This window comes from Prionailurus viverrinus, chromosome A1, assembly GCF_022837055.1.
Source record: "Prionailurus viverrinus isolate Anna chromosome A1, UM_Priviv_1.0, whole genome shotgun sequence".
NCBI classification, from domain to species: Eukaryota; Metazoa; Chordata; class Mammalia; order Carnivora; family Felidae; genus Prionailurus; species Prionailurus viverrinus.
In genome coordinates, this window is record NC_062561.1 from 211035955 (window position 1) to 211063622 (window position 27668).

The 27668-nt window shown below is 35.2% G+C and overlaps 1 protein-coding gene across 3 annotated transcripts in view; it reads right to left on the reverse strand.

The window, feature by feature from the left end:
* The window catches only part of NIPBL (NIPBL cohesin loading factor), a 200684-nt gene that overhangs the window by 55767 nt on the left and 117249 nt on the right, over positions 1 to 27668 (reverse strand). For all 3 annotated transcript variants that reach the window (XM_047848786.1, XM_047848778.1, XM_047848793.1), the window contains 9 exons: positions 14578 to 14760; positions 9992 to 10189; positions 9665 to 9736; positions 9487 to 9576; positions 7817 to 7920; positions 4987 to 5073; positions 2438 to 2669; positions 875 to 1026; positions 233 to 313 (listed from right to left, as the gene is read on the reverse strand). In XM_047848786.1, the coding sequence (XP_047704742.1) occupies positions 233 to 313; positions 875 to 1026; positions 2438 to 2669; positions 4987 to 5073; positions 7817 to 7920; positions 9487 to 9576; positions 9665 to 9736; positions 9992 to 10189; positions 14578 to 14760 (1199 nt within the window). The remainder of the gene's footprint in view (positions 1 to 232; positions 314 to 874; positions 1027 to 2437; positions 2670 to 4986; positions 5074 to 7816; positions 7921 to 9486; positions 9577 to 9664; positions 9737 to 9991; positions 10190 to 14577; positions 14761 to 27668) is intronic.

A 27668-nucleotide genomic window follows, 5' to 3' on the forward strand; every position in this document is an offset into this window, starting at 1 on the left:
GACAAGATTTAAGTGATTTTAAATAATTTTGATTTAATTGTAGATATTCAGGAATTATTAACTGAAGTATTTTTAAAAGTTTAGAAGTGTTTAAAATATAAGGCACACAAAAACAGTCCTTATGTTGAAATAAACCTATGGAAAACTTGAATCTCCATTAATGTTGGCAAGTTTGGATATATTTTTCTGGGGTGGGGGGGGATAACAAAAAGTATGAATTGATTATACTTACTGCAGTGACTAACTTAATGGCACACAATTGTAGTTCACTGACATTTTCCACAAAAAATGGTGTTATTCCCATTGATGATACCTGTACACATAAAAAAGTAATCAGTATACATCTCTAGTTAATTTCAGAAACAGTCTACATTAACTAAATTTCAAAACATTCATAAACTTACCAGAAAAAACTGAGACAGCATTTTCTTTATGCTCATTAATCATCAGTATCTACCTAGTTCTGTTTCTGCTCCTTTCACCCTCAAACATATCAGCACATACCTTCCTTTATAGTGGCCATTCCTCTGATCTCCCCATGTTGGGTTGATAAATGTCACAAGAATATAAAGAAACAAAACATTTTGCTACTCTGGATGAAAATATCCTGGCATATTTCAAAGGAAATGATCATTTATCTCTAAACTCTAAATTCTAGAATTTAAATTCTACATTCACCTATCCTGTGCCCTAAATGTTTCTTTTTAAAACTTCCCCAGACTTGTATTTCTTCACTTTAGATATACTCTGAATGGAAAAAATCAACATAGTGATGCCATTATTACTGAGTAAGCAAGGTTATACTGAACTCAGACCCTGTATTCTTAAGTCGTTTGGTCTAGAAATGTAACAAAATGCTTCAAAAAACACTTACCTGAAGAATTGTTGTGTCTGTGAGAAGTTGTATCTCTAGCAATTCTGATAAGCTGCTAACAATGTCACAAACTTTATTATAAAGCATTACTATTACTCTCTGCTTGTGGGTAGAACATTTAGCCCGTTTTGCTTTTGAACTTAACAAGCCTCCTAAAATGAAAAAAAATCCAAAACAAGTAATTTATCAACTTTTAATAATTTTTAATAAACAGTAATAAAACTGTTTTATGAATTAAGGGAACACTTTTCTAGGGGGAGGGGGTGATACATAAATATACAACATGGCAAATAAAGCTGGTATTTATTAAAACAGAAATATTCTCGGGGCCTCTGGGTGGCCCAGTTGGCTAAGCATCCGACTCAGGTCATTATCTCAGCTTGCGAGATTGAGCCCCATGTGGAGGTCTACGCTGTCAATGCAGCTTGGGATTCTATCTCTCCCTCTCTCTCTGACCCTCCCCTCCTTGCTCCCTCTCTCTCAGAAATAAACAAATATTTAAAAAAAAAGAAATTTATTCTCTAGGGATATTTAGATAGTAGTCGTTCTTTTTTTTGTAAGTTTATTTATTTCGAGAGAGAGAGACAGAGAGAATATTCCAAGCAGGCTCTGCACTATCAGCATGAGCCCAATGCAGGACTTGATCTCACGAATGGTGAGATCATGACCTAAGCCAAAACCAAGAGTCCGATGCTTAACTGACTGAGCCATCCATGCGCCCTGTAAATAATCATTCTTGTAACAGATAATCTATGGCACATTTCAGTGGCTACCAAAATTGTTATAAAATACTTACCTTTCTATTTTTTCTCATTGGTGCAGAATGGTAAGATTCTATTTCCCTTTCCATTAACTTGCAATTATTAAACAATAAGTAATTAATTATAGATTATTCATGAACACCTAGTATATCCCCCTTTTTATTAAAAAAAATTTTTTTTTTTAACATTTATTTATTTTTGAGAGAAAGAGACAGCGTGAACAGGAGAGGGCAGAGACAGAGGGAGACACAGAATTGGAAACAGGCTCCAGGCTCTGAGCCGTCAGAACAGAGCCCAACACAGGGCTGGAACCCGTGAATCATGAGATCATGCCCTGAGCCGAAGCTGGACGCTTAACCAACTGAGCCACCCAGGTGCCCTCCTGTCTTTTTAAATATATATACGTTAACTATTTCACTGTTCATTTATAAAGGTTATAAATAAGACAAAGAATATACATCTTGAATCAATTCATTTTGTGGGTAACCTATATTCTGCATAAAATTAGGGGGAAGGGATAAATAGAACCAAAAGCTCATATTATCTGGGATTTTTCCCTAACCAGTAGAAATTACTTCTAATATATGTAAATATTTGCTAAAGAAATTACACTTAAACGGTACTAGATTAACTAAAAGTTCTATACTCTAGGTAAATTAAAGCCAGTATTTATTATAATTTATGGGATGTAATAATTTTTGGCCATTTTAAGTTCTTGCATTCTGACCCATCCAACATAATAAAATTATAGAATAATTTGACATTCTACTCAACAGCTTTCAATATAAAAAGGCAAACCAACCTCCATGAGGATCTAGTCTGTAAACAGGATCATACTGAGGATAGAGCGTATTCTGCAAATGAAATTTAGTGTATTGTATAACTCTTTCAATTACATCCTCAATATATACAGCTTTTGGCATGTTAGGGGATGTCATAATGTTGATAGTTGTAAGACAGGCATCTGCTGATTTTGTAACTCTCTCCATAATAAGGTCTCTCCATAATCTTTCTTCTTCTTCAGTATCATTATTCTATAAAATAGCACATTGTTAGTGAAATGGAAACAAACACATTTATAGGTTAAAATATATATTAAAAAAGAGATATATTTGATTTTCCCTAGTGGAAACATGTTAAGTATTTTTATGTATGTACTTTTTTTTTTAAAGTAAGCTCTACACCCAATGTGAGGCTTGAACTCACCACCCTGAGATCAAGAGTCATATGCTCTACTGCCGGTCAAGTGCCCCAGTGCGTGTACATGCATGAACATCAGGAATGAAGTACAAAACTGATAATACTTTTAAGATTTTTATTTCAAAGTTTTCAAACATAATATACTCTATCTCCTAATTTCACCACTAGATGACACTCCAATGACAAAGTTATAGTTATCTTTATCTTCTATGTACTTTATCCAAACCTAAGATTTATTAGCTAAAGACTGTAATTTATATAAATAATTTTGTGTTTGGGGTATAAACATTATGACAGTCAAAACTTTGTTAAGTTCTGCTTGCTATTGTGAGAACGAAGCAAATATGAAAACAACAGTAGACCTCACTTAAAAGTAGTAAAATGTAATAGTCTCATTCCTATTACTTGTTTTCAAACATCACTGTATTTTTGAAACAGAGACTAAAGTGGTTATTATGCAGACTACTGAAAACATAATTTATTTTCTAAAATGGATAATTCAACTGACAGAAGACTGCATTTTAATTTACATACTAGCAACTTACATTATAATTGGGAAGGAGTGCTTTTAATCTTACTTTGAGAGTGAGAATCCTATCACATCCTTAATTTATGAAATACAAACTTTACACTCCAGGAATACTTTCAAATGCATGTTATTCAAAGCTTATATACATTGGGAAATGAAACAAACAAAATCATGATATATGTAAAGCAGAGAAGGGCTTTTTAATCACTAATGCCTAAAAACTCCATTATTTTTTCCTACTTCTCTAAGCTTTTTTTCATTTTACTGCTTACATACCTACTCAAAAAAAATAAGATAAAGTAGCCTTTCTTAGACAATAAAATTGTTGTATGGAATAGTCAGTTAAGAACGTTCATCATTCATGCCAAATGTTAAGGCTACCTGCAACACATTAAATAATGCTAAGGCTTCAGGAAGTAGAATAATTTCAGTAAGACTGAGTCTGCCAGCTTTCCAGAACTCTAGATTCTTGACATTTGTTACAATTTCTTGTCAAAGTCTTTAAAAAAAATTTGTAGATTAAGGACGTAGTAGATTGCCACTATAGGTTTCTCTAGGCCCTCTGTTTCTCATTCAAAAACTAATTTAAAAAGGGCATTGGAAAAGTATAGATATATTTAATAGAAATATCGTGAGATTAATTTTCTAGATTTTTTATTCCATGTAGATCACTTAGCAATCCTGTGGCTTCTACAAATACCAAGAACACTCTCTCATAAGATCCAGTGCATGTACTAAGTGTTTTAGGATACATCAAAAGTGTTAATAGTGGTTACTGCTAGATGAGAATATGGATGGACCGTTTTGAGCTTGTTGTGTTTTGGAAATTTTCTATAATAAATACAATAGTTTTGTAATCAGGTTTTAAAAATAAGGAAAATTCAGTAACTCAAAACTTTCCCAAATTCTTATCTCATAATAAATGCCTATAAGCATCAGTGTTTCTATTTATTAATGGTAGAGCTATCAAGATCAATTCGAATATAGACATGATTTTGAAAGTCAACTACACTGCTAGGAAGGTAGATTCCAGGTCATTTATTTCAATCAGTTTATAAACCATTACATTATGTTGCTACTGCTTTTCACATAAAGGTACTAAAATACATTAACATTTGCTAATGTTTATTGAGAACTTAAGATGCGGAGACACTGTTAAGTACTTAACATGAATTATTTGATTTAATCTTTTCAATGACCATTTGAACAAGGTATAAAAATGGTACATAAGGATTCCTGTTTTAGGATACATTAGGAAATCAACATAAAGTTTCTAACTATTTAATTCTTCAGGAAAGGTCAAGAAAAAGAATTACTATCATTTCATAAATGAAAAAATATTTTAAACACACTCATCCACTTACACAAGGAAGAGCATAATGTAAGATTAAAGATCAGTTCTGTAAACTGAAATGAATTTAAATCTGTTGCTTATATCAAAGCAGTGAACTGACAATGTAATTTTGAATTACTAACTGTAATTTAGCAGCAGCACTAATGAACATAACTAGCAAATGGTAGTTTAGCTTAAATGAATGAAATTTGGGATTTCCCTACAAATCAAAGTTCTTTTGAAAAAACTTTAGTAAAAGTAAAATTAACAATATGGATCTTAAACTTACATGATTTAACAAAGTGGAAAGCTTGGACCCATCTTGAATATTCTTCTCCAAGATATTTAGGACTTTCACAGTTTTGTCAGTGGAAAGCTGAAATAGCAACACAATTTTTTAAAATCAATCATTTGTAAAAGTAATAAATTATTCAAGAAACATTGTGTACAATTATCACCTTTGGGCTACAGAATATATTAAAAAGTGAGAAAAGAAAATTTTCCCACTTAGATTCTCTATTTAAATCTGAATTATGTAGAGAATTAATCCCTTGTTTCTCAAGGACAGAAAAGCAAACAAAGAATGGGCACAAATGCACATTACTACTCTTAACATATAGCTTGTGAAGATTGAGTTTGTTCTGATGCCTGGCCCTTGTTCTTGTGGTAGTGACCCTGAACATGCATATGAACGAACGAACACACACGCATACTGAGACTTTACGTTTATTTTTTGGAGAGAGAGAGAAGGAACACAAGTGGGGGAGGATCAGAGAGAGAGAGAGGGAGACAGAATCGGAAGTAGGCTCCAGGCTCTGAGCTGTCAACACAGAGCAGCATGTGGGGCTCCAACCCATGAACGGTGAGATCATGACCTGAGCAAGTCTGATGCTTAACCAACTGAGCCCCTAAATTTTTATTTTAATGTTTATTTTTGAGAGAGAGAGAGACAGAGTGCAAGCGGGAGAGGGACAGAGAGAGAGGGAGACACAGAATCTGAAGCAGGCTCCAGGCTCTAAGCTGTCAGCACAGAGCAGGACGTGGGGCTTGAACCCATGAACTGTGAGATCATGACCCGAGCCGAAGTCGGATGCTTAACCAACTGAGCCCCTAAATTTTTTTTTTAATGTTTCTTTTTGAGAGAGAGAGAGAGAGACAGAGTGCGAGTGGGAGTGGGCAGAGAGAGAGGGAGACACAGAATCTGAAGCAGGCTCCAGGCTCTAAGCTGTCAGCACAGAGCCCAACACGGGGTTTGATCATGACCTGAGCCGAAGTCGGATGCTTAACCCGACTGAGCCACCCAGAGGCCCCAAACTACCAAGACTTAAAAAAAACAAAAAAACAAAAAAACGTTATTTATTTTGAAAGAGAGAAGGGGTGGGGAAGAAAAATGGGCGCACAAGTCAGGGAGGGGCAGAGAGAGAGAATCCCAAGCAGGCTCCACACTGTCAGCACAAAGCCTGACACAGAGCAAGATCTCACGAACTGTGAGATCATGACCTGAGCCAAAATCAAGGGTCCAACACAGCCAACTGAGCCACCGAGGTGCCCCTAAACTACTGAGACTTTGGTAAACTTCCCATACTTTGAAATACTCAGCAAATTCACTTTGTGAAACAGAAATAATAGCTATATATAATAACAGAATTTATGAAATAAACTTAGGATTGGAAGTGTCATCTCAGAAAACTGATGACATATTCCTATACAATAAATCAATCTCTCTCTCTGCACACAGCAATACTATGAACTAATAGCACATTAATTATTGGTTAACTATGTGATATGTCTGGCTTTAAAACACAAATTCATGGAAACCCTTGTGCACTACTGGTGGGAATGTAATTGGGTGCAGCCACTATGGAAAACAATATGGAGGGTCCTCAAAAAACTAAAAATAGAACTACCATAAGATCCATCAATTCCACTTCTGGGTATTTATGTGAAGGAGAAGAAAACACTAACTTAAAAAGATATATGCACCCCCATGTTCACTGCATCATTATTTACAATAGCCAAGACACGGAAGCATCCACAGTGTCCAGAGATGGATGAATGGGCAAACAAAATGTGGTATATACATGATGGAATATTATTTTGCCATAAAAAAGGAAATCTTGCCATATGTGACAACATGATTGGTCCTTGAGGGCATTACACTAAGAGAAATAAGTCAAAGACAAATGACATATGATCTCCCCTGTGGAATCTAAAACCAACAAAAACCAACCCAATTCACAGATACAGAGAACAGATAATTCTGTACAACAGGGAACCTGCCCTGGTTAGAAGAGAAGAGGGGCACCTGGATGGCTCAGGTCATGATCTTATGGTTTGTGAGATCGAGCCCAGCGTCTAGCTCTGTGCTGACAGCATGGAGCCTGCCTGGGATTCTCTCTCTCTGCCCCTCCCACTCATACGTTCTCTCTCGCTCTCTCTCAAAATAAATAAATAAATTTAAAAAAAAAAAAAGAGAGAAGAGGAGGAGAGAGGATTCATCTTGAAATTGTATCTGCACAGCAATCATGCAGTAGTTTAGGAAGTGAATGGTGGCTCATAAAGATTATGGGAAGCCATCCCTTGATGCTGTCACTATTGTCTGAAGTTATTATCAATGAAAAATACTCTGCTATTTCATTAGAAAAGAATGAGACTATTTAGCAACAGAGAGCTCACAGGAAAGACAACTCACAAAAATTATTATAAAGCCTACAGCAATGAGACTATGTACTTATTAACAATTAATGTGCTGAAACTGTAGCATTACCCTTTTACCACTCTAAATGGCTAAAGCAAACGCCAAGGAAAAATTTAGTGTATTTCTACATTTAAATAATCTGAATATCTGAGACAATAACAAGAAAAACAGTGGGAAAAAAAATCCAGGCCCATGCCTCTTTCGGTGCAATGAGATACAGTTTTCTTTAGAATAATTTACAGAATACTTCTTTGATTCAAGTTTAAAAAAAAAAAAAAAAATTCAGTTAGCCTCTCAGAAGGCAACCAGAAATTGTTTTCAGTATTATTTACTTTATGTAAACTCTGTAATTTGCCTTGGAAACTTTAATTTCAAAGATCAGACCTTAAGTAAATATATAAAATTTACTTTAGTGAGATACCTTATCCATTATACCCATTGCTTTAATTTTAGCAGATTCACTGCCGAGTTCATTAAGCTGGTGTTTTCCTAAGAGAAGTTCCTGAGGAATTTCATCATCATCACCTGAAAAACCAAACCAAACAATTAAGGGAGAATACATAGCTCAAAATAGTAAGTTTAATTTTTTAATAAAATTTCTGGACACATAGACAAATACAAACAAACTAAACAAATAACAACCTAAGAGGCTTCTGCACACCTCAAGCGCACCCCTAACGAGCGAGGACAGGGATTAAAACTAGAGCTCTGACTGGGATGGCAAGAGGACTCAGATCTCGTGTCTTCACTCTCAACCAAGTTCTCTGCCCCAGGGGGTTGACCTGTGTGCACTACATAACAGTCTCTCATGCCCTCTGGCTTCTGTTTGGGTACAGCTAGTGGGGTGCCCTGTCAGAAGATCTAAAGAGAAGGAGAGTGAGGTCAGGGTATTTATATCTGTGACTCCTTCCTTGTACGGTCTCCTCAGGCTGCCTATGTCCTCTGACCAAAAGGTTACTGCCTTTTTTCAAGGCAGTCTACGATATTTTTTTCCCTACAGAGTGAGAGTTCTGGTAACTTCTCTTTACCCTTGTTCCTTTCGGAGAAGCGATGGTAACAGTTTCATGGTTGTTAACCCTGGATTCTGGCACTATTCTGTCCCTAACTCTGAAACTGGTCTCTTTCTAAGTAAGTCCTCCTCAAATTATCCCAATTTGAGAGTGTCATCTGTCTTCTGGTTGGGATCTTCAATGACATGGGAGACAGTTTCTCAGCACACCACTGGAGTTTTATAAATGACAAAACTGCTACTCCAAATAATGGAGAAATGCATTAATGATACTTAGGGAAGTAACTCTGACAAAACAAATATTTTTAAAATCAAGGGTAATATAATATAAAGGGTAATATACCTTTTAAGGCATTTTCAAATAGATGGACTCATATCAGAAATTATTGTATATCACATGGCTTTTGTAAAATTAGGTAAAATGTTCGTACCAGCTGAAGGTGGCATAAAATGGTTGAGAATAGCTCTAAACACTGCAATCACATTACATTTTTATATTTATAGATATGATCTTTACATATTATTATAAAAGGAATATATAAATATTACATCAATCCTATTGTATGTTAATTAGTTTACTATTTTGTTTTCCGTATTAGATTCTGTATTACTTGAAACCAGGAGCTGGGATATTTATCTTTGCATCTCTAGCACTTAATATATTACTGACAAAGAGCAAGTATTCAATAAATATTGGCTATAAGAATAAATGAGCAGATGCATGGGTTCCTGTTTCTGCATCCTTGCTCAAATTAGTACTTAGGTCCTTATCTAGGACCTACTCAAGTCTTACCTGCGTTAAGGTTTCCTTAATTACTCTCACCTACCTTGGTAACTGCACTTTCAGGATTCTTAAGACACTATCAATAATTAATAATACCTGATTTTTATACTAAAGTTTTCAATTTCTTGACAATATAGACTACACTTGACTCTACAACCAGATTTCAAGTTGCTTGAGAGCACTTAATCATGCCTCTGTATCTACTAGATAACTGGCAGAAAGCTAGACACATAGGTAAATAAATACATTTAAAACTGATTTTATATTTAGAAGTAAATATATATTAAAATGATTTTACCAAATGCAGTAAAATCCATATCTTCTAAATTATCCAAAATATTCTCTATTGAGGCTGTGAATCTCTTAAAAGTTGAAGAATCCATCATTTCTACAAAAAGAAAAAATAAAAACTTATTATGATCATATTACAAGTAGAATACTGAAGTTGAACACTATGAACAAAGACAAAAATTTACCTTCAGGTGTTAGTTTTGGTTCATAAGCTTTCCTCTTCTTCTGTTTTTCTTTTTTCTTCATTTTTCTAGCAACTAAATCAAACAAAAGAAATACTGAAATACAGGAAAGACAACTTAAAATATTTCTATTCTTGCGCTTAGGTTCTTCCAGAACATTAAATACTTAAACAATAACCACTGCCATTCCAAACTAAATACATACTTTTGTCTTGATTAACAATTAGGAGTTGTTAATGAACTCAGAAAAAAGTATCAAAGAGTCTTCAAAGTTAAACCCCTAAATTTAAGGTGGCTTATGTAAGAAATCCGTTGATACTGATGTATTACCCTCACTAAGGCTGGGAGGAGGAGAATAATCTTCCATGTCAGAATCTGATGGGCTTCGGTTTCGATAACGACCACCACCTGAACTCCTTCTTCCTTCATGAGAGTGGCCACTTCTCCTATGATCCCCAGAGCTTCTTCTGTCACGTTCTTCATATTCCCAAGCTTTATCATCATCTTTTTTATGTCGTTTCCTAGAGGCTAAAAGCAAATCCCCATGACAAATAATTTACCTCATTTAAAAAGACTATTAAAGCTTGTACTTCACAAATTTACCACATGGGGGAAAATCATTGTGTGGGTCTAGGAAATTCTGAGTTTTTCTGTTTAATCAGAAATATGAATTATGGTATAGAAATAGTATCACTTATTTTAGCAATATCTATCTACATTTAAATATTTTTACATGAATTTGGTTTGCTAACAAATATAGATAGGAATGTTCTGGGAATTAAACAGCGCTCATTTCAAAGAAAGATATAATCAGCGAGTCAGTAAAGATAATATCTAACCATCAGGATGAATTGAGGCATGCAAAACAATCTTTATTTAGGATGTGGATGAAAAACAGAAACACCTTAAAGCATTTAGATTACTGATGGGGAGTAGGGTTTGGAGGAAAAGTAAACTTTTGAGAAAGTGTTATAGAATATGGGGTAACCATGTATACCAACAATTAAAAGTCAAGTTAAGCCCACAATTTAGGTAAAATTCAACAGACTGATAATCTAACGTCACAGGCCTACAGAGATAGAATAAATCCATACAGTTGTAAATACTCACACTGAATTCAGTTCCCCAATAACATATTTGCTTAAACCCAAAGAAAAAAGCTTTTAAGCTTATAAATGCTATATAAACAAATTTATGTATGTTACCTTCAGTCCCTCCCCCATCTTTCCAAGGGTCTAAGCATTCTGCTAAAATCACCAGTATTGACAGGAACTTCTAGGCAGAACTGGCAAACAGATTACATCTGACACATCAACTCTGATCAAATGGTAATAGCTGCCAAGAACATTATATTTCCTTGAGAAAGCATCATATTTCAGCAAGAAAGACTGATTAGAAATGTCTGTCCTGTGAGAGCCTGAGGGCAGTACAAGTGACAAATATTTACCATACCTGCTCTTGCATGCAGTACCAACAACTTAAAACTAGGTTAGAGAAGTAATGTGTCCTACATCTTGGGATTCTTGTTTTGACCACTTGTTGCTGACAATGAAATACTTTCTAATCGTTGAACTAAATGTGACTCCCTTGCTTTCTTGTAGCTGACTTCTATTTCAAATCCCTAACTATGATCAATACTCAAATACTTAAGACAAAAATAACACTTGAGTCCCCTTAAATTCTTAGATTTAAGGATGCCAATCTTACTAGCATAGATAGATGTATTCTACTACGCTTGTACTGGTGCCCTTATGTGTGAATAAGCAATGCCTACACTCTGGCTAATCTCACCCTTACATGCTGCCTTAGCTGTTCCTATTCGAGAATCTAGTTTGGTTTCTGGTTCTGGACCCTTCTGTCCAATCTACTGACAGTATGGCAGAAAAAGATAATTTTGTTTCCTCTTTTTGGTCATAGACTTGGCACAGAAAGATGGTTCATAAAAAAAGACAAATGTAAATGCATATATTTAAATCTCCAATGATTTTCTTCATAATTAGGCATAAATTTGACTATGAAATATGAGGAAGAAGTAGGACTTTCTCCTCTTTTGCAATTAGGGTATGCCCCAGTACGTTCTCTTAGTTGAGAGGTTGCCTTATAAACTAATATAAGGGGTGTGTGTGTGTGTGTGTGTGTCAGAGAAACATTTAGCATTCAATAAATACTTTTTCAACAAGTACTAACATACCTATCAAACATGAGGAAAAACAACTAATAAGCAAACTTGTTCAGAAAGAATTCTATGACCTCAAATATGAACTAGTCCTTTTGAAACTTAATTTCATACGAAATCCATTTCAAGCATTCAATTCTATGATTAGAAAACGCTTGAAAAATCTTACAGTTGTTAGCAAGAACATACAAAATACCGTACTGGTGATAATTTTTATAGGCCTTGAAGATTTTTTGTTTCACATCCATTAAACTTTAGGAAATTTGGATAAAAATAGGACGGCAAATTAGAAAAAATTCCCACCCAACTTCTATGATACAGTGTGTTGTAATAAGGTTATCAGGATCCCAATTCATTGTTACTAGTTTATTCTTTTGCTATTACTCTCAAGAAGTAGGGGAGGAGCTCAGTAGACAGGTAGATAAAATGTGACTTGAGTGTCTTCCACCTTCCCTAACTTTCACCTACATTGCTCTTTAGCTTACATCTTCCCTCCTTCCCCAGCAACACACTGACCTTGTAGTTGTGCTATGGCTATCCAGATCTATGTGGCCCAACTTTCAAAGTTACCCCTCAACCTTTCCCCCATCCTTCAACAAAACAATTGCTTTAGTTTTAGATTTTCAGGAGTGCAATTTGATTAAACTGCAGTAAAACCTTAAGTTTCAAACAATCTCTCTCAAAGCAGCATTAACGCTTGTGTTTATGTTCTCATACTACTTTTACATTTTGTACTACACTATATTCTCACTGCATTGTTTTTGTTGTGGTATAATGACAATGTGTTTATGTAAACTACCAATTGCAATTCCTCCATCTCTCAAATCAGCAGCTCCAGAGTAAATTTTTCTATAGTTACTTGTATAGAAATTAGAAAAACAGGAAGCTACTCTGAAGTCTCTTAAAAAATCCAGAGAAACTTTTCTTCCTCCTAGCAAGGGCTGAAGCTGAGGTTCTCTGATACGAGCTTTCAGTACACTTGGAAACAGATATAACAGGGTTCATGGCTTTAAGACGACACTAAGTGCTTCCATAAGATAAAATGAGAGCTCTCCTAACAGAAAGCAAGGAAAAGAAGAGTGGCTGCACTCATGACAAACATAAGGCATGTGTGGCTCTCTTCTCTTACACTTGATGGCCATTTCTGATTGTGCCATCCTTTCTACTTAACTGCAAGGTAGCTTCAAAATTCTCCTCAGCTTAGCAATGAGAGGAGCTCAGCCGCTCTCAGTGAAATGGGAGTTGAAGTGTGATTTGAAATCAGTCTGCAATTAAAGAACTCCTCCTTCTTAACTACTCCCTTTAGAAATGGGTGATGTTTTACGGAGCAGGAGAGAGAGTGAAGGAGAGGCATGTCTATAAAGGGGAGTGAGTTTATGAGCCACCAGATCTCCTTTCTCCTATCCCTTTCCAGAATATATGTTCCCATATGACCAAAATGTTTGATTATAATAAAAAAAGTATTAAGTTTAGCCACTGAAATATATTCCATGTAAATACATCTCATGAGAATACAAATGATAACAATTGTACATATAATTGTCAGATTAACTTTGCTATATATTTTATTTCAATTTTAAAACTTTCTTCAGATTTGTTCAGTATTTATAGCCTACTGCTCATAGCTCAAGAGCTCACAATTTAAAGAAAATCAGAGTAAATGAACATTAAAAACTTTGGAGGAGGTGAAGGATTTCCATCAGCAATATACATTTAAAATTGGCAGCATGCATCTGTCCTTCCTGCCCTTGCTTGTCACACCTCAATCTATGGAAACTAGGTGGAAAAGGTAGAATACACTGGAGGTCTTCCCAGTTCTTTTGGTCAAAATGACTAAGTCAGTTGGCACACAAGTGAAGATCTCCCATAGTCTGTTTCCACTGAATGCCGTTTAAGTCAAACAAGGTTGCTGACCCCTCTTGGCTAGGCTCAATTCTCTTGCTCCAGAAGAAGGAAGATAGGGATAAAAGAGAAGAACTTTTTCAGTGGACCAGTAGGAAGACAGGCGAGGTATAGCAAGTCTAGTGCAAAGACAGGTGATCACAGTGTTGTAGAGAGGTAGCTGTGTAGTGAAGAAGCCAGCTCTGGAAAACAGTGAAACAAGGGAGGAATTCCAGGACACAGCTGGGCAAAAAGGAGAAGCCAGGTCCAAACCACACAGATAATTGGCAATGTGGCTAATCCATTCATAATTTAGTGATAGTATGGTTTTAAATATTTCTTCACCTGGCTATCTCCTATGTGTCCTTCAAGACTCAACTCAAGTGTCACCTCTTCCAGTAAGCGTTCCCTGAAACCCAAGTATAATTTTGATGTCAATCCAATGTGCTCCCATAGCACCCTGGATTTACTTATTATCACTGTACTTTTCTCACTGTGCTACAACTGTTTACATATTTCCCCCATTAGACTGAAGGCTCTTTAAAGACAGGGGCCACATCTTATTTATATTTTTAATCTCAGTGCCTAACATATATAGTAGGAACTCAATAAATGTTTGCTAAATACAGACACATACCTGTGTTATTTGACACTAATCATAGCTCATTAAAATTTTTTTCTTGGTGCCAACTGATCTCATCTGTCACACATTTTTTAGTATAAAGAAAAAGCCTTGCTATACTAAGTTATTGAGAATTAAGATCACTGTACTGTTCCTAACCCCCCAAATTATGAATGAGACAAACATATCAACCTGCGTTTTAATTCTAAAGTAATAATAAAATTATGTGATACTTACATTCAAAAGCTTCATCACTATCATTATCTTCATCTGAACTGATTTCAGCATATTTTGGCTTTTCATTAACTGTGCTACGCTTGCGTTTATTCATTTTCACACGTTCACAAAGTGGCATGGTGGATTCAATTTCTGCCAGAAGTTCGGGGGGTAATTCTTTTAACACTGATTGATCTATACTACCTATTAATGAAAGGTAAGAAAAAAATTTAAATCTGAAGATAAAAGGGAAATTTTAACTAAATTAGAACAATGAAAATGAAATACTAGTATTTATATACGTTTTCTAAGTCAGCTTTGTATTTTAATAAAACACATATTTAAAACTGTAATAGGCTCAACCCTGACCTGATAATGCAGTTTTTATACATGTATCATTATATAACAACTTAAAAAATATAAAAAGGGTAGTTATATCATCAGTTTTTGATATAATGCCTTCATTTGTCTGCACAGACTAAAAACTTTCTAAAACTATGAATCCACTGGCATTGACTAGCGTATTTGTACTAGGGGATTCATTTTGCATTCTTGGTAGCACCCCCATTTGTTTTACAGAGGTCTATACCCGTTAGTTTGAAAGTAAGGCTCTCTCCGTGCAGATTAGAAGAGTTGGAAGACACTTAGCACCTCCTTCTCTTCATCTATGATCTTGGTGGTTGTGTGATATGGCTGAGACTAGAGTTTTACATGCTTTTACCTATCACTGTCTATTCGAGAGGCATGGTAATGCCTTTAGTATTCCAAAGAACTTCCTCAAACAGATAAACCAATATATGCATTTAACTGAAGATAAAGGAACATGAAAGGCAGGATAAACAAAACAAAAATATTTAAAAATATAATTGTCTAGAATTGAAAATAGTAAATTCAAGTCTGTCATGAAATAAGTTCATATTTTCCCATGAAAAAGTAATGACGGAATAAAAATATATCAGCATAATAACATTAACATAATATTTACTATTTAATCCTACACACATACACACAAATACACAAACACTACAAATGAAGAAATAAATTCTTAACATCTTATTGAGAGCTTAAAAATAAAGAAGTAGCAAAAGCTATTTATTCAGGATAATTTGTCCTTGATGATGACAATTTTAACTTACTTTACTTACCCTTGTAAATTTTTTAGTGGAAGTACAAAAATGAGGTCTTAGCTGCTAAATTTTAGAAACTGGGAGCAAAGAGTACTTTAGTGGATTATAACGGGGAGTATTAGTAACTATAATCAACATTAACACTACAACATTTGAATTTTAATAGTGCTTATGTAAAGGATAAAAATAAATCATGACAAAAATGAATGGGTACTGATTAAGATACTTTCAAAGCCTCAGTATTCAATCCCAATAATTTAAGAATATAAAACATAGCTTATTAATCTCAATGGAAGAATAATCTTTTTTTTATTCTTCATGCAATTTTTATTGAACATCATGAAAGAGTTATTTCAGTAACCTTTAGTCTTTTACTCTTCTAAGGACACGCATAGCAAAAATTTTACCCAATAAAGATGTAATACTTGTGACTGGTAGTATTCCAAAGAATTCATTGCTGAGAATCCTGACAGACTAATGTTGAGTGTAACTTATCTGTGTCACTTTCAAATCATGTAACATTACTCTGTGCTGGCTTTCTTAATTTAACTGTACTTTATCAGTGAGGTCTTTTCAGAATATTGCTACAAGTAAAAGAAACCAACTTTAGCTTTGGATTGTCCATATGTTCAGCCCAAAGGTAAATACAAAATGCATCTCATTTAAAAGTCCTTAACGTCTTGAGCACCTCTAATTAAATGTGTGGTTCTTTTTTGATGGAAGGATCATGTCTTCTAGTATTTACCTTCCCCTTTCCACATGGCCTATAATTTATCTTAATTTATTTTAATAATTTATAAATGCTCAATAAATGCTTTCTGATTACCTGTCATTCACAATTTCCTATGATCACTTAAAAACTTCCTGTATAGTTTCTGAATTGCTAGATTTTAGAGGCAAATGAAGACATTTCCCAAATTAAAAAAAAAAAAAAAAATGGAAGTACTGTCCTTTTTATACTCCTGAAATGTTATAAGCTTTTGGGGTATTTAAATAATGATAGCCCCTGGTGCCTGAGTGGCTCAGTCAGTTAAGCATCCAACTCTTGACTTCAGCTCAGGTCATGATCTCACGGTTTGTGAGACAGAGTCCCATGTCAGGCTCCATGACGACAGTGCAGAGCCTACTTGGGATTCTCTCTCTCCTGCTCTCTCTACCTCTCTCCTGTGTGCTCTCGCTCTCTCTCAAACAAAACATTAAAAAAAAAAAATAAGTAGAGATAGCGCCAAAGTATTTGGCCTTTAATCCATCGTGACATTTTTTTAAAAGCCAATTTAGGGGCACCTGGGTGGCGCAGTTGGTTAAGCGTCCGACTCCAGCCAGGTCACGATCTCGAGGTCCGTGAGTTCGAGCCCCGCGTCAGGCTCTGGGCTGATGGCTCAGAGCCTGGAGCCTGTTTCCGATTCTGTGTCTCCCTCTCTCTCTGCCCCTCCCCCGTTCATGCTCTGTCTCTCTCTGTCCCCAAAATAAATAAACGTTGAAAAAAAAAAAAGCCAATTTACCTGATTATGTTCTGCTTAAATTCCCATTCTCAAAGACATATACTGACCTGATACATATCCCAGAATAAAAATTATCCTATGGATAAATATACAATAGATAATCAAGGGTCAATATATGTATTGGTACTTGTAGTCTCTTTACAATGGTTTGTGAGATCACCAGAGCAAGGACTCTGCTCTCTTTCTCTCTTTTAAAAAAACTCCTCACAATAGCCAGACATAGAAAACTTAATGTCATATATATGATAAAGCAGGCACCAAAGTTTATTCATTGTAGTTTACCATCTCTTATTCCCTAAATCATAAAAATACAATCAGATTTAAGAGCTTTTCTATTAGGTCGACCATTTTAACCTCTGTATAACTGAATGGTACAGCAACATAATTCAAAGACCAAATGTTTAATTTCTGAAGATAACCCAACTTAAGAAAAAACGAATCCAGCAACAGGTAATGTCTCTCAATGTATCATCCTCCAAAAGTAACCTCTGTTTCATTTTGAATAGAAACATCTATTCCAAAGGTTTAGGCATTTTCTCAATTAAACACATCCTTTCTTCCTTTTAATAAAACACTTTATAAACTGACTCAGCTAGGTCCCTTGATTATAAAGAATAAGAGATAAAATGTTAGACTTTCCTATACTCACATTCGGGTTCTTTACTACATTATCAAGGACTGAATAACTGACTCAGCTTCAAAAGATCTGAATAAACAGTGAGTACCTCAAATGATGCCTATGATGTATTGGTTATGTTCTTTCCCCTAAATTAGGAACTAGCAATTGTTTAATTGCAAAATAATGTCTATTTCTTAACACAACTAGAAACTAGACTTTAGAAATTATTGTTTATGGAGGCACCTGGGTGGCTTAGTCAGTTAAGCGTCTGACTTTGGCTCAGGTCACAATCTCACAGTTCATGGGTGCAGACCCGCATCGGGCTCTGTGCTAACAACTCAGTCTGGAGCCTGCTTCGGATTCTAGGTCTCTGTCTCTCTCTCTGTCTTTCTCTCTCTCTGCCCTTCCCTGGTTTGTGCTCTCTCTCAAAAATAAAATAAACATTAAAAAAAAAAAAGGAAATTGTTTGTAGGGTTATTGTTCTTAAAAAATTCAGATTGCTAGTACCTGATGATTATCTTTCTCACCTCACTTCTCCCATTCCAACTACTTTATTGTTTAATTCAGGTGTTTGAATTACCACAAAATTTTAAGTTACTGGCTTGAGGGGATAATGTCATTTAGTCACAATTTTGTGAATATCACACTTTCAGCTTTTGTAGGTATATACTCCATTAGATGTAGCGCACCTCTATTTTCTAGCTCTAATAAGGCTAAAAGAATACATTTACTTCTAGATATGGTACATTTTAGGAACCTTGGATTTCTAGTCTAAATTACTTATATTAGCACATTTAGCAGATTATTAAAACCAAACTACTAAAAGTCTCAAAGAGTCACTGATTAGATAACAATGTATTATTTGGGAGCGTCTGAGTGGCTCAGTCAGTTAAGCGTCCGATTTTGGCTCAGGTCATGATCTCACGGTTTGTGAGTTCGAGCCCTGCGTCGGGCTCTGTGCTGACAGCTCAGAGCCTGGAGCCTGCTTCAGATTCTATGTCTCCCTCTCCGCTGCTTGCACTCTGTCTCTCACATTGTGTCAAAAATAAATAAACATTAAAAAAAATGTGTTATTTGTTTTATTAAGTGAAACAAACAACCCCGAGATTAAAATAAATGAACTCTTTGGGACTAAAGATTCAGACAGTGGAAACCAGTCATGTTCAGGAACAAACCAAGAAACTCACATAAAACTCCAAATTATGTAAGTCATAAAAAACATCTTAGGCATAATGTAGTTCAGGGACAATTGTTCCAATAACCTACTCAAATTACAAAGGAGTAGCACCAAATGGATCTTTAACCCCAAATACAGGCAATCTGCCTGTCGTGTAACCCTAAGTGGGTTAATACAGTTTGAAGAAGATACATATTTTTGGTAGAAATGGTTCCTAAATGCAAGCCAACTTCTTTACTTAAAGCCACTATTAAGAAGTGCATCTAAGTAGCATAAATTGTGGATTACATAGCCCTGAAATATGGCAACAGTTGGGAGGTAGAAACAAAAAGCAACAACCTAAAGAGAAACTAAAAAAAAGTATGGTTCAACTATGAGACCAGGACACTGAATGTTCCTTTCACAGGGACCATAAGATTACCTAACCTGAGGGCAGTACTATGGATAAAGAGGAAGACTGTGCACTAGGGACCAAAATCTGCAGTGAATGTAGGGACATAGAAGATTGCTGTCCAAAGTTTTGAGGTCGGGTGCCTGGGTGGCTTAGTGGGTTGAGCATCCGACTTTGACTCAGGTTATGCTTTCGTGGTTCATGGGTTTAAGCCTTGCGTTGGGCTCTGTGCTGACAGCTCACAGCCTTGAGCCTGCTTCGGATTCTGTGTCTCCCTCTTTCTCTGCCCTCCCCCGCTTGCACTCTGTATCTCTCTCTCAAAAATAAATAAACATTAAAAAAAAAGTTTGGAGGTCACAAAACAATGACCTTAGGGGAAAAACTTTGACACGTACATTTTAGCAATTACAGGTGACCCTTAACATGTTTGAACTGCATGGGTCCACTTATATGCCAATTTTTCTTGAGAGATACAGTATAGTATTGTAGATGTATTTTCTTTTTCTTATGATTTTAACAGTATATAATGCATGTAATAAACAAAATATGTATTGACTTTATGTTATTGGTAAAGCTTCCTGGTCAACATTAGGCTATATCAGTAGTTAAATTTTGGGGGAGTCAAAAGTTATACATGGATTTTTGACTGTGTAGAGGAAGAACCCTCCATGTTATTCAAGGATCAACTGAATTTGGAAAGAGCAGTAGCAAACTAGGAGAAAGGACATTCTCCTTTTTAGTAGCGCTAAGGCTCTTTGGTTGAGTGAAAATGAGGGAAGTGAAACTCACAGCTTTCTATAGATGTTAGTTAACAGTCATCAGAGTAATAAGAAGGGAGGATCTGTTTGTAACTGAGGATGAGGTCTTAATTTAAGGGAAGAGAACATCAGGTAGATTATCTTCTCTAAAAGGAAAAGGTCAGGAAATAGGTTTGCTTTTGTTTGTGATGGTTTAGGAAAAATGGAAGTGATGCATAATGAGATAATCTAGTATAAAGTTGCTTTAATTTTGGTAAAGAGGCAGAGAGACCCCAGGTACTGGCTGGAGGCCTAGTACTACTTATTCAGGATTACAAAAAAAACTTAAAATATGAAACAGCAACTTTTATATCAAAATTATAGCATAGATAATTAAGCTCTCTGATACAAGGTAGTCAATATACTTTCAACTTATTTTTTTTTTAAGTTTATTATTTTGAGAGAAGGTGTATGTGCACGTGGGGGAAGGGCAGAGAGAGAGGCAGACAGAATCCCAAGCACTCTCCCTGCTGCCCACAAAGAAGCCCGATGCAGGGCTCAAATCCACAAACTGCATGATCTTAACCTGAGCCAAAGTCAAGAGTCAGACGCTTAACTGATTAAGCCACCCAGGTGCCCCACTCTTCTATTGCTTTAAAAAAAAATTTTTTTTTTAATTTGAGAGAGACTGAGAGAGAAAAAGAATACACGAGTCAGGGAGAGGGCAGAGGAAGAGAGAGAGAATCTTAAGCAGGCTCTATGCACAGTGTGGAGCTGATATGGGGCTTGATCCCATGATGACTCAGGGATCACAACCTGAGCTGAAATCAAGACTTGGATGCTCAACCAACTAAGCCACCCAGGTGTCACAATATTCTATTCTTGATGTAAATTTTTCTTAAAAGCACTGTGTCCATTTTTTTTTTTTAACAAGTCAACTTCCTGACTCATGATCATTATTGAAAAGATCAAATTTTCTACAGTGCTTTACACAGCGATGTCTTTAGGAATTAACTGCTACGCAGAGATGTTTGAGATGATATGAAATGATTCAGCCTTTGCTTCTGAGTTCTGTAAGTCTGCTTGTAGTTGACTGAAATGTATATACTCAGAATCAGTTGACTAGTATAGAATATATAACAGAGCAAATGGGGTTAAAATCCTTTAACTCATTACTTATACTATTCATAGAAATTGATTCCAAGGAAATCTATACAACAAAAAAATTCTATGAAGAAAGGTTAGTTTAGATCAGTTTTATCTATTATAACAGCTTTTTTCCAGATGAAAATTCTTTTCTAAATCCTGAAGGAAGTTTATCCACAAAGTGAAAAGATATCATAATTGACGTGCGACAAGTGTAAAATATGTTAAAAGTAATTGAAGTCTGATTTTACTTGTTATATATTTTATATATTAAATATTAATATATTAATAACTTATATAACCCCACTAAATGAGGTACTCAGATATTAAATATCCTTCTTGAAATACTATATTTGGCAAACTTCACACTACATAAATACTAGAGAACTAGAAAACCATTTCAAAACTCATTCTAGATGAATTGTTTTACATACACATATAAATAAATAACAGTGGACATTACAAATTTTAGGTCTCATTTGCTACAGAATAATCTATTTATCAGATTAACCTACATTACAATTTTTTTTTAATTTTTTTTTCAACGTTTATTTATTTTTGGGACAGAGAGAGACAGAGCATGAACGGGGGAGGGGCAGAGAGAGAGGGAGACACAGAACTGGAAACAGGCTCCAGGCTCTGAGCCATCAGCCCAGAGCCTGACGCGGGGCTCGAACTCACGGACCGCGAGATCGTGACCTGGCTGAAGTCGGACGCTTAACCGACTGCGCCACCCAGGTGCCCCATACAATTTTAATTTTATATATCTACAGTAGGTAGGCTCAGCAAACTACAGCCTGTGGAGTCAAATATGCCCACCACACATTTCTGTATATTAAGTTTTATTAGAATACAGTGACACACAATCATTTCCATGTTGTCTATGGTTGCTTTCGTATTATTGCAATGTTAAAAAAAGTGGCCCGTAAAGCCTAAAATATTTACAATCTGGGCCTTCACAGAAAAAGTCTGCTGACCCCTGATCTCTATCCTGTCATAGTTTTTTCAAATTGGAACAAAGTGCCAGCCACCTCACCAGTGCAGTCACTATATTCTGTACATTTTAGATCACTGAAAATTGGTTTATTTAATGAAGACAAAAACCAAGGAGTTGGTTTGTAGCAAATGAAAAAAAAACTATTACAAATGAAGCAGGCAGAAGAAAAGATTCCAAGAAAAATCTGGCTTTAAGCATCAGCTTTGATCTTGACACTAGTACTACAAATATCTCATCAATGTGCAGCTACTATATTACTATGGGGAAGAACGATAAAAAGAAACATGCTTTCCAGTAAGTTTATCATGTAAATGACAGTTTACTACTAATCAACACAGAAAGTAGGAAGCAGGGATCAAATGATCCTTTCCTTGATATGTAGACACAGAGAGAAAAATAAATAGTAGAAGCACAACCTAACTTTTAATCTCAAGGAACTAAAAAAAGAAAACAAAGCCCAAATTTAATAGAAGGATGAAAATAAATATTAAAGCAGAAATAATTGAAACAGACTAAAAACAGAAAAGATCAATGAAACTAAGAAGTGATTTCTGAAAAAATAAACAAAATAGACAAACCTTCAGCTACACTTACCAAGAAAAAAAGGAAGAGGACTCAAAAAAAAAATTAAAAACAAAAGAAGATGCATTAAAACTGGTACCATATAAATACAAAGGATCCATATCCCTAGGAACATATAACCCACCAAGGCTGGCTCATGAAGAAATAAAAAATCTGAACAGACCAATTATTAGGAGATTGGATTAGTAATCAAAATCCTCCCACAAAGAAAAGCCCAGGACCAGACAAGTTCTCTGATGAATTCCAACAAACATTTAAAGAATATTAATTTTTTTCACTTCCAAAAACAGAAGAAGAAGAAAAGGAGGAAACACTTCCGAAGTCAGCATTACCCTGATACCAAAACCAGAAAAGGACACTACAAGAAAGAAAATCACAGGCCAATACGTCTGATAAACATAGATTCAAAGTCCTCAACTAAATACTAGCAAATAGCATTCAATAACACATTAAAAGAATCAGGATTATATACCATGATGAAGTGGGATTTATTGCAGAAATGCATGAATGGTTTAAAATCTGTCAATTAATGTGATACACATTAACAAAATGAATGATAAAAATAATATGATCATCTATTTAATAGATGCAGAAAAGCATTTTAAAAAATTCAACATCTATTCATGATGAAAACTCTCAACAAACTGCATACAAAGGGAATGTACCTGAACATAATAAAGGCCATATATGACAAGCCCACAGCTAATATCTTACTCAATGGTGAAAAGCTTTATAAGGAACAAGATAAGGATGCCCAATCTTGCCATTTTTATTCAACATAGTACTAGAAGTCCTAGCCAGAGCAGAGCAATTAGGGAGGAAAAAGAAATAAAAGGCATCCAGACCAGAAAGGAAAAATTAACTATCGCTATTGCCAGATTACATGATATATATAGAAAACCTAAAGATTCCACCAATAAACTGTTAGAACTAATAAAGTAAATAAGGTTGCAGGATACAAAATCAACATACAAAAATCAGTTGCATTTTGATATACTAACAATAATCAGAAAGAGATATTAAGAAAAAAATCCATTTATAATTACATCCAAAAGAACAAAATACAAGGAATAAATTTAACCAGAGGTGAAAGATCTGTACACTGAAAACTAGAAAAAGTTGATAGAAGGAACTAAAGAGACAAATAAATGCAAAGAAAGTTCTGTGCTCATGGATTACAAGAATTAATGCTGTTAAAATGCCCACACTACCCAAAGCCATCTATATATACAAAGCAATCCCTGTCAAAATTCCAATGACATTTATTACAGAAATAGAACAGCCCTAAAATTTGCACAGAACCACAAAATAGTCAAATAACCAAAGCAATCTTAAGAAAGAAAAACAAAGCTCAGGGCACCATGCTTCCTGATCTTAAATTATATTGCAAAGCTGTAGTAATCAAAACAGTATGATAATGGCATAAAAATAGACACATGTATCAATGGAACAGATAAGACAGCCCAGAAATAAACTCATGCATATATGGTCAATTAATTTACAAAAAAGCAGCCAAGAATATTTAACAAAGAAAGGATGGTCATTTAAAAAAAACTTTTTAAGGGGCACCTGGGTGGCTCAGTTGGTTAAGTGTCCGACTTCGGCTCAGAGGTTTGTGAGTTCGAGCCCTGCATCGGGCTCTGTGCTGACAGCTTAGGGCCTGGAGCCTGCTTTGGATTCTGTGTCTCCCTCTCTCTCTGCTCCTCCCCTGCTCACACTCTGTCTCTCTCTCAAAAATAAAGAGGTGCGTCTGGGTGGCTCAGTCGGCTAGGCGTCCGACTTCAGTTCAGGTCATGATCCCACAGTCTGTGAGTTCGAGCCCTGCGTCAGGCTCTGTGCTGACAGCTCAGAGCCTGGAGCCTGCTTTGGATTCTGTGTCTCCCTCTCTCTCTGCCCCTCCCCAGCTCATGCTCTGTCTCTCTCTGTCTCAAAAATAAATAAAAACATTAAAAAAAAAAAGATTTAACAAAAATAAGAAAAAAATTTTTAAGTGTATTTATTTATTTTGAGAGAGAGAGAGAGAGAGAGAGAGAGAGAAGTGCAAGTACATGTGGGGGGGGGGAGGGGCAGAGAGAGAGAGAGAGAAAAAATCCAAAGCAGGCTCTGTGCTATTAGCTATTAGCACAGAGCCTGCTATGGGGCTCGATCTCAGGAAGCATGATGGCCAACAAGTGTAACAAGTGTATGAAAAGGTGCTCAACATCACTAATCATCAGGGAAATGCAAATCAAAATTGGAAGAAGGTACACCTGCTGGAATGGCTATTATCAAAAAGGCAACAACAAGTGTTGGTGAGAATGTGGAGAAAATGTAACCTTGTGCACTGTTGGGGGGGGGGATATAAACTGGTCTAGCCACTATGAAAAATAGTATGGAGGTCTCAAATAAAACCACCATAGGATCCAGCAATACTCACTTCTGGATATATACCCAAAGGGAATGAAATCACTATTTCAAAGAGATATCTCCACAGCCTGTCCCCACCCATGTTCACTGAAGCATTATTTACAATAGCCAAGACATGAAAACAACCTAAGTTGTTTAGTCTATTGACAAATGAGTAAAGAAAAATGTGGTGTAAATGTATGTGTACACACACACACTAGATTATTCAGTAACAAAAAAGAAGGAAAGCATATTATTTGCAACAACATGGATGTACCCTGCGGGGCCTTATGCTAGGAGAAATAAGTCAAATAGCGAGAGACAAATACTGTGTGATTTCACTTATATGTGGAATCTAAAAAAACTGAACTCACAGAAACAGAGAACAGGTTGGTGGTTGCCAGACACGGGGGTGAAGGGGGGTGGTGGTTGTTGGGTGAAATGGGTACAGGTGTTCAAAATGTATAAACTTCTAGTTATAAGATGAATAATTTCTGGGGATATAATGTACACCATAGTTACTACAGTTAACAGTACCATACTGTATATTTCAAAGTTGCTAAGACAGCAAATCTTAAAAGTTCTCATAAAAAAAAAAAATAGAACTATGTGAGGTGATGAATGCTAATTTACTGTGGTAATTATTTCATGATATATACATACATCAAATTATTATTTTGTACACTTCAATGAAATGCTATTACGTTAAATACATCTCAAAAAATTGACAAGAAATGGTGGTAGCAGTGTCTTCGAATATACTGTGAATATAAAGTATATATACATAAAAAGTTTTTCAAAAATACTCTCATTAGATAAACTCAATTAAAATGGCATGACTGCATTTCGTCATATAAAAAATTGGACAGCTCTTGGTTCTTACTGCAAGATTCCTTTTGGTTCTCATAAATGAATGAGGTAGGAAGAAAATTGGTTTCTCCATTATAAAGTGAATGAACCAAGGCTACAATTTATTCGAGATTTTGATTCCAGTGCACTTTGTATTATAATTTATAATGGGCTTAATGGAGAATTTTCAATTTTCAACATTAGAAGCCAGAGAAGGCTAATTTTTTTAATCTGGAGGGGATCCAGATTTAAAAATCCACATTATATCGTATCATATTATATCAGAGTATAGTTATATACTGTTACTCTGATATATTACTCTTACTATAGTGAATTCTCTTATTCTAAAAAAAGTTATTGAAACCCTCCTCTACAAGAGACTGATATTAAGATAATGAAAACCTACTTGATATTACACTATACTAAATCATCCTATGTATTATATTATACATACAGTTGACTTTGAATAATATGGGTTTGACCTACACAGGTCCACTTATAGACAGAATTTTTCCAATAAATATAGTATAGTACTATAGATGTATTTTCTCTTATGATTTTAATAATTTTTTCTCTAGCTTACTTTGTTGTAAAAGTACAGTATATAATACCTTAGAATTCATATCTGTTATATATGTATACATATGTATATATATGTGTGCATGTGTGTGTGTGTGTGTGTGTGTGTGTGTGTGCGTACGTTAATCAACTGTTTATGTTATCTGCAAGGCATCCGGTCAACAGTAAGCTACTGGCAGAGAAGTTTCTGTGAGTCCAGCGTTATATATAGATTTTCAAGTGTGTGGTGGCCAGTTCCCCTAACCCCCATGTTGTTAAAGAGTCAACTGTACTATGATACATTAACCTATATAATAAAATTAACTTACTACAATATTATATTAACGATTTACTATTATACTATGATATAGTATACTATCATCTATCAAGTAGGTATTCATTATCTTAGTATAGGTATCAGGCTCTTGTAGGGGAGGATTTCAGTAACTTTTTTTAGAGTAAGAGAGAATTCAGTGTGTTCTTCATAAATAGAAGGTTCTCTCACAAGTAATTATTTGCTATCTTCTCACCCCTCAATCATACATACACCTATTTCTAACATATAGGAAAACTTTATAGAAGCAAACAATGTATTATAGCGAACAACATTTAGTAGTTTAACTGGTACAGTAATAACTGAGGTGAAATAACTGCTCCCAATATGACCACAACCATTACCTAACCAAATGAACCCTAGGGTTTAAACACTGTTGACTATTTGAGCTGTTAGAGAAGTACACACTCCCAGTGAAAACCATTTTCAGTAACTGTTTCATGGTTTAAAGGCTGTGATCTCAAATATAGATGGTATGGGATATTTCTTAAAAGTAGTGAGTTAAGTGATACAAAATGATACACTGGTTGGAAGGAAGTATGTGGAGGAAGAAAAAAAATTATTTCCTTGGACATAAAGCTAAAATATCATGAGACATTCTGGAACTGTAAATAACCAATCAAATTGTTAATGTGTGTGATTACAGATACTAAGCTGCTAATAACACATAAGGCAGGCTAGCTGATGAACATGCCAGTCTTAAAGACC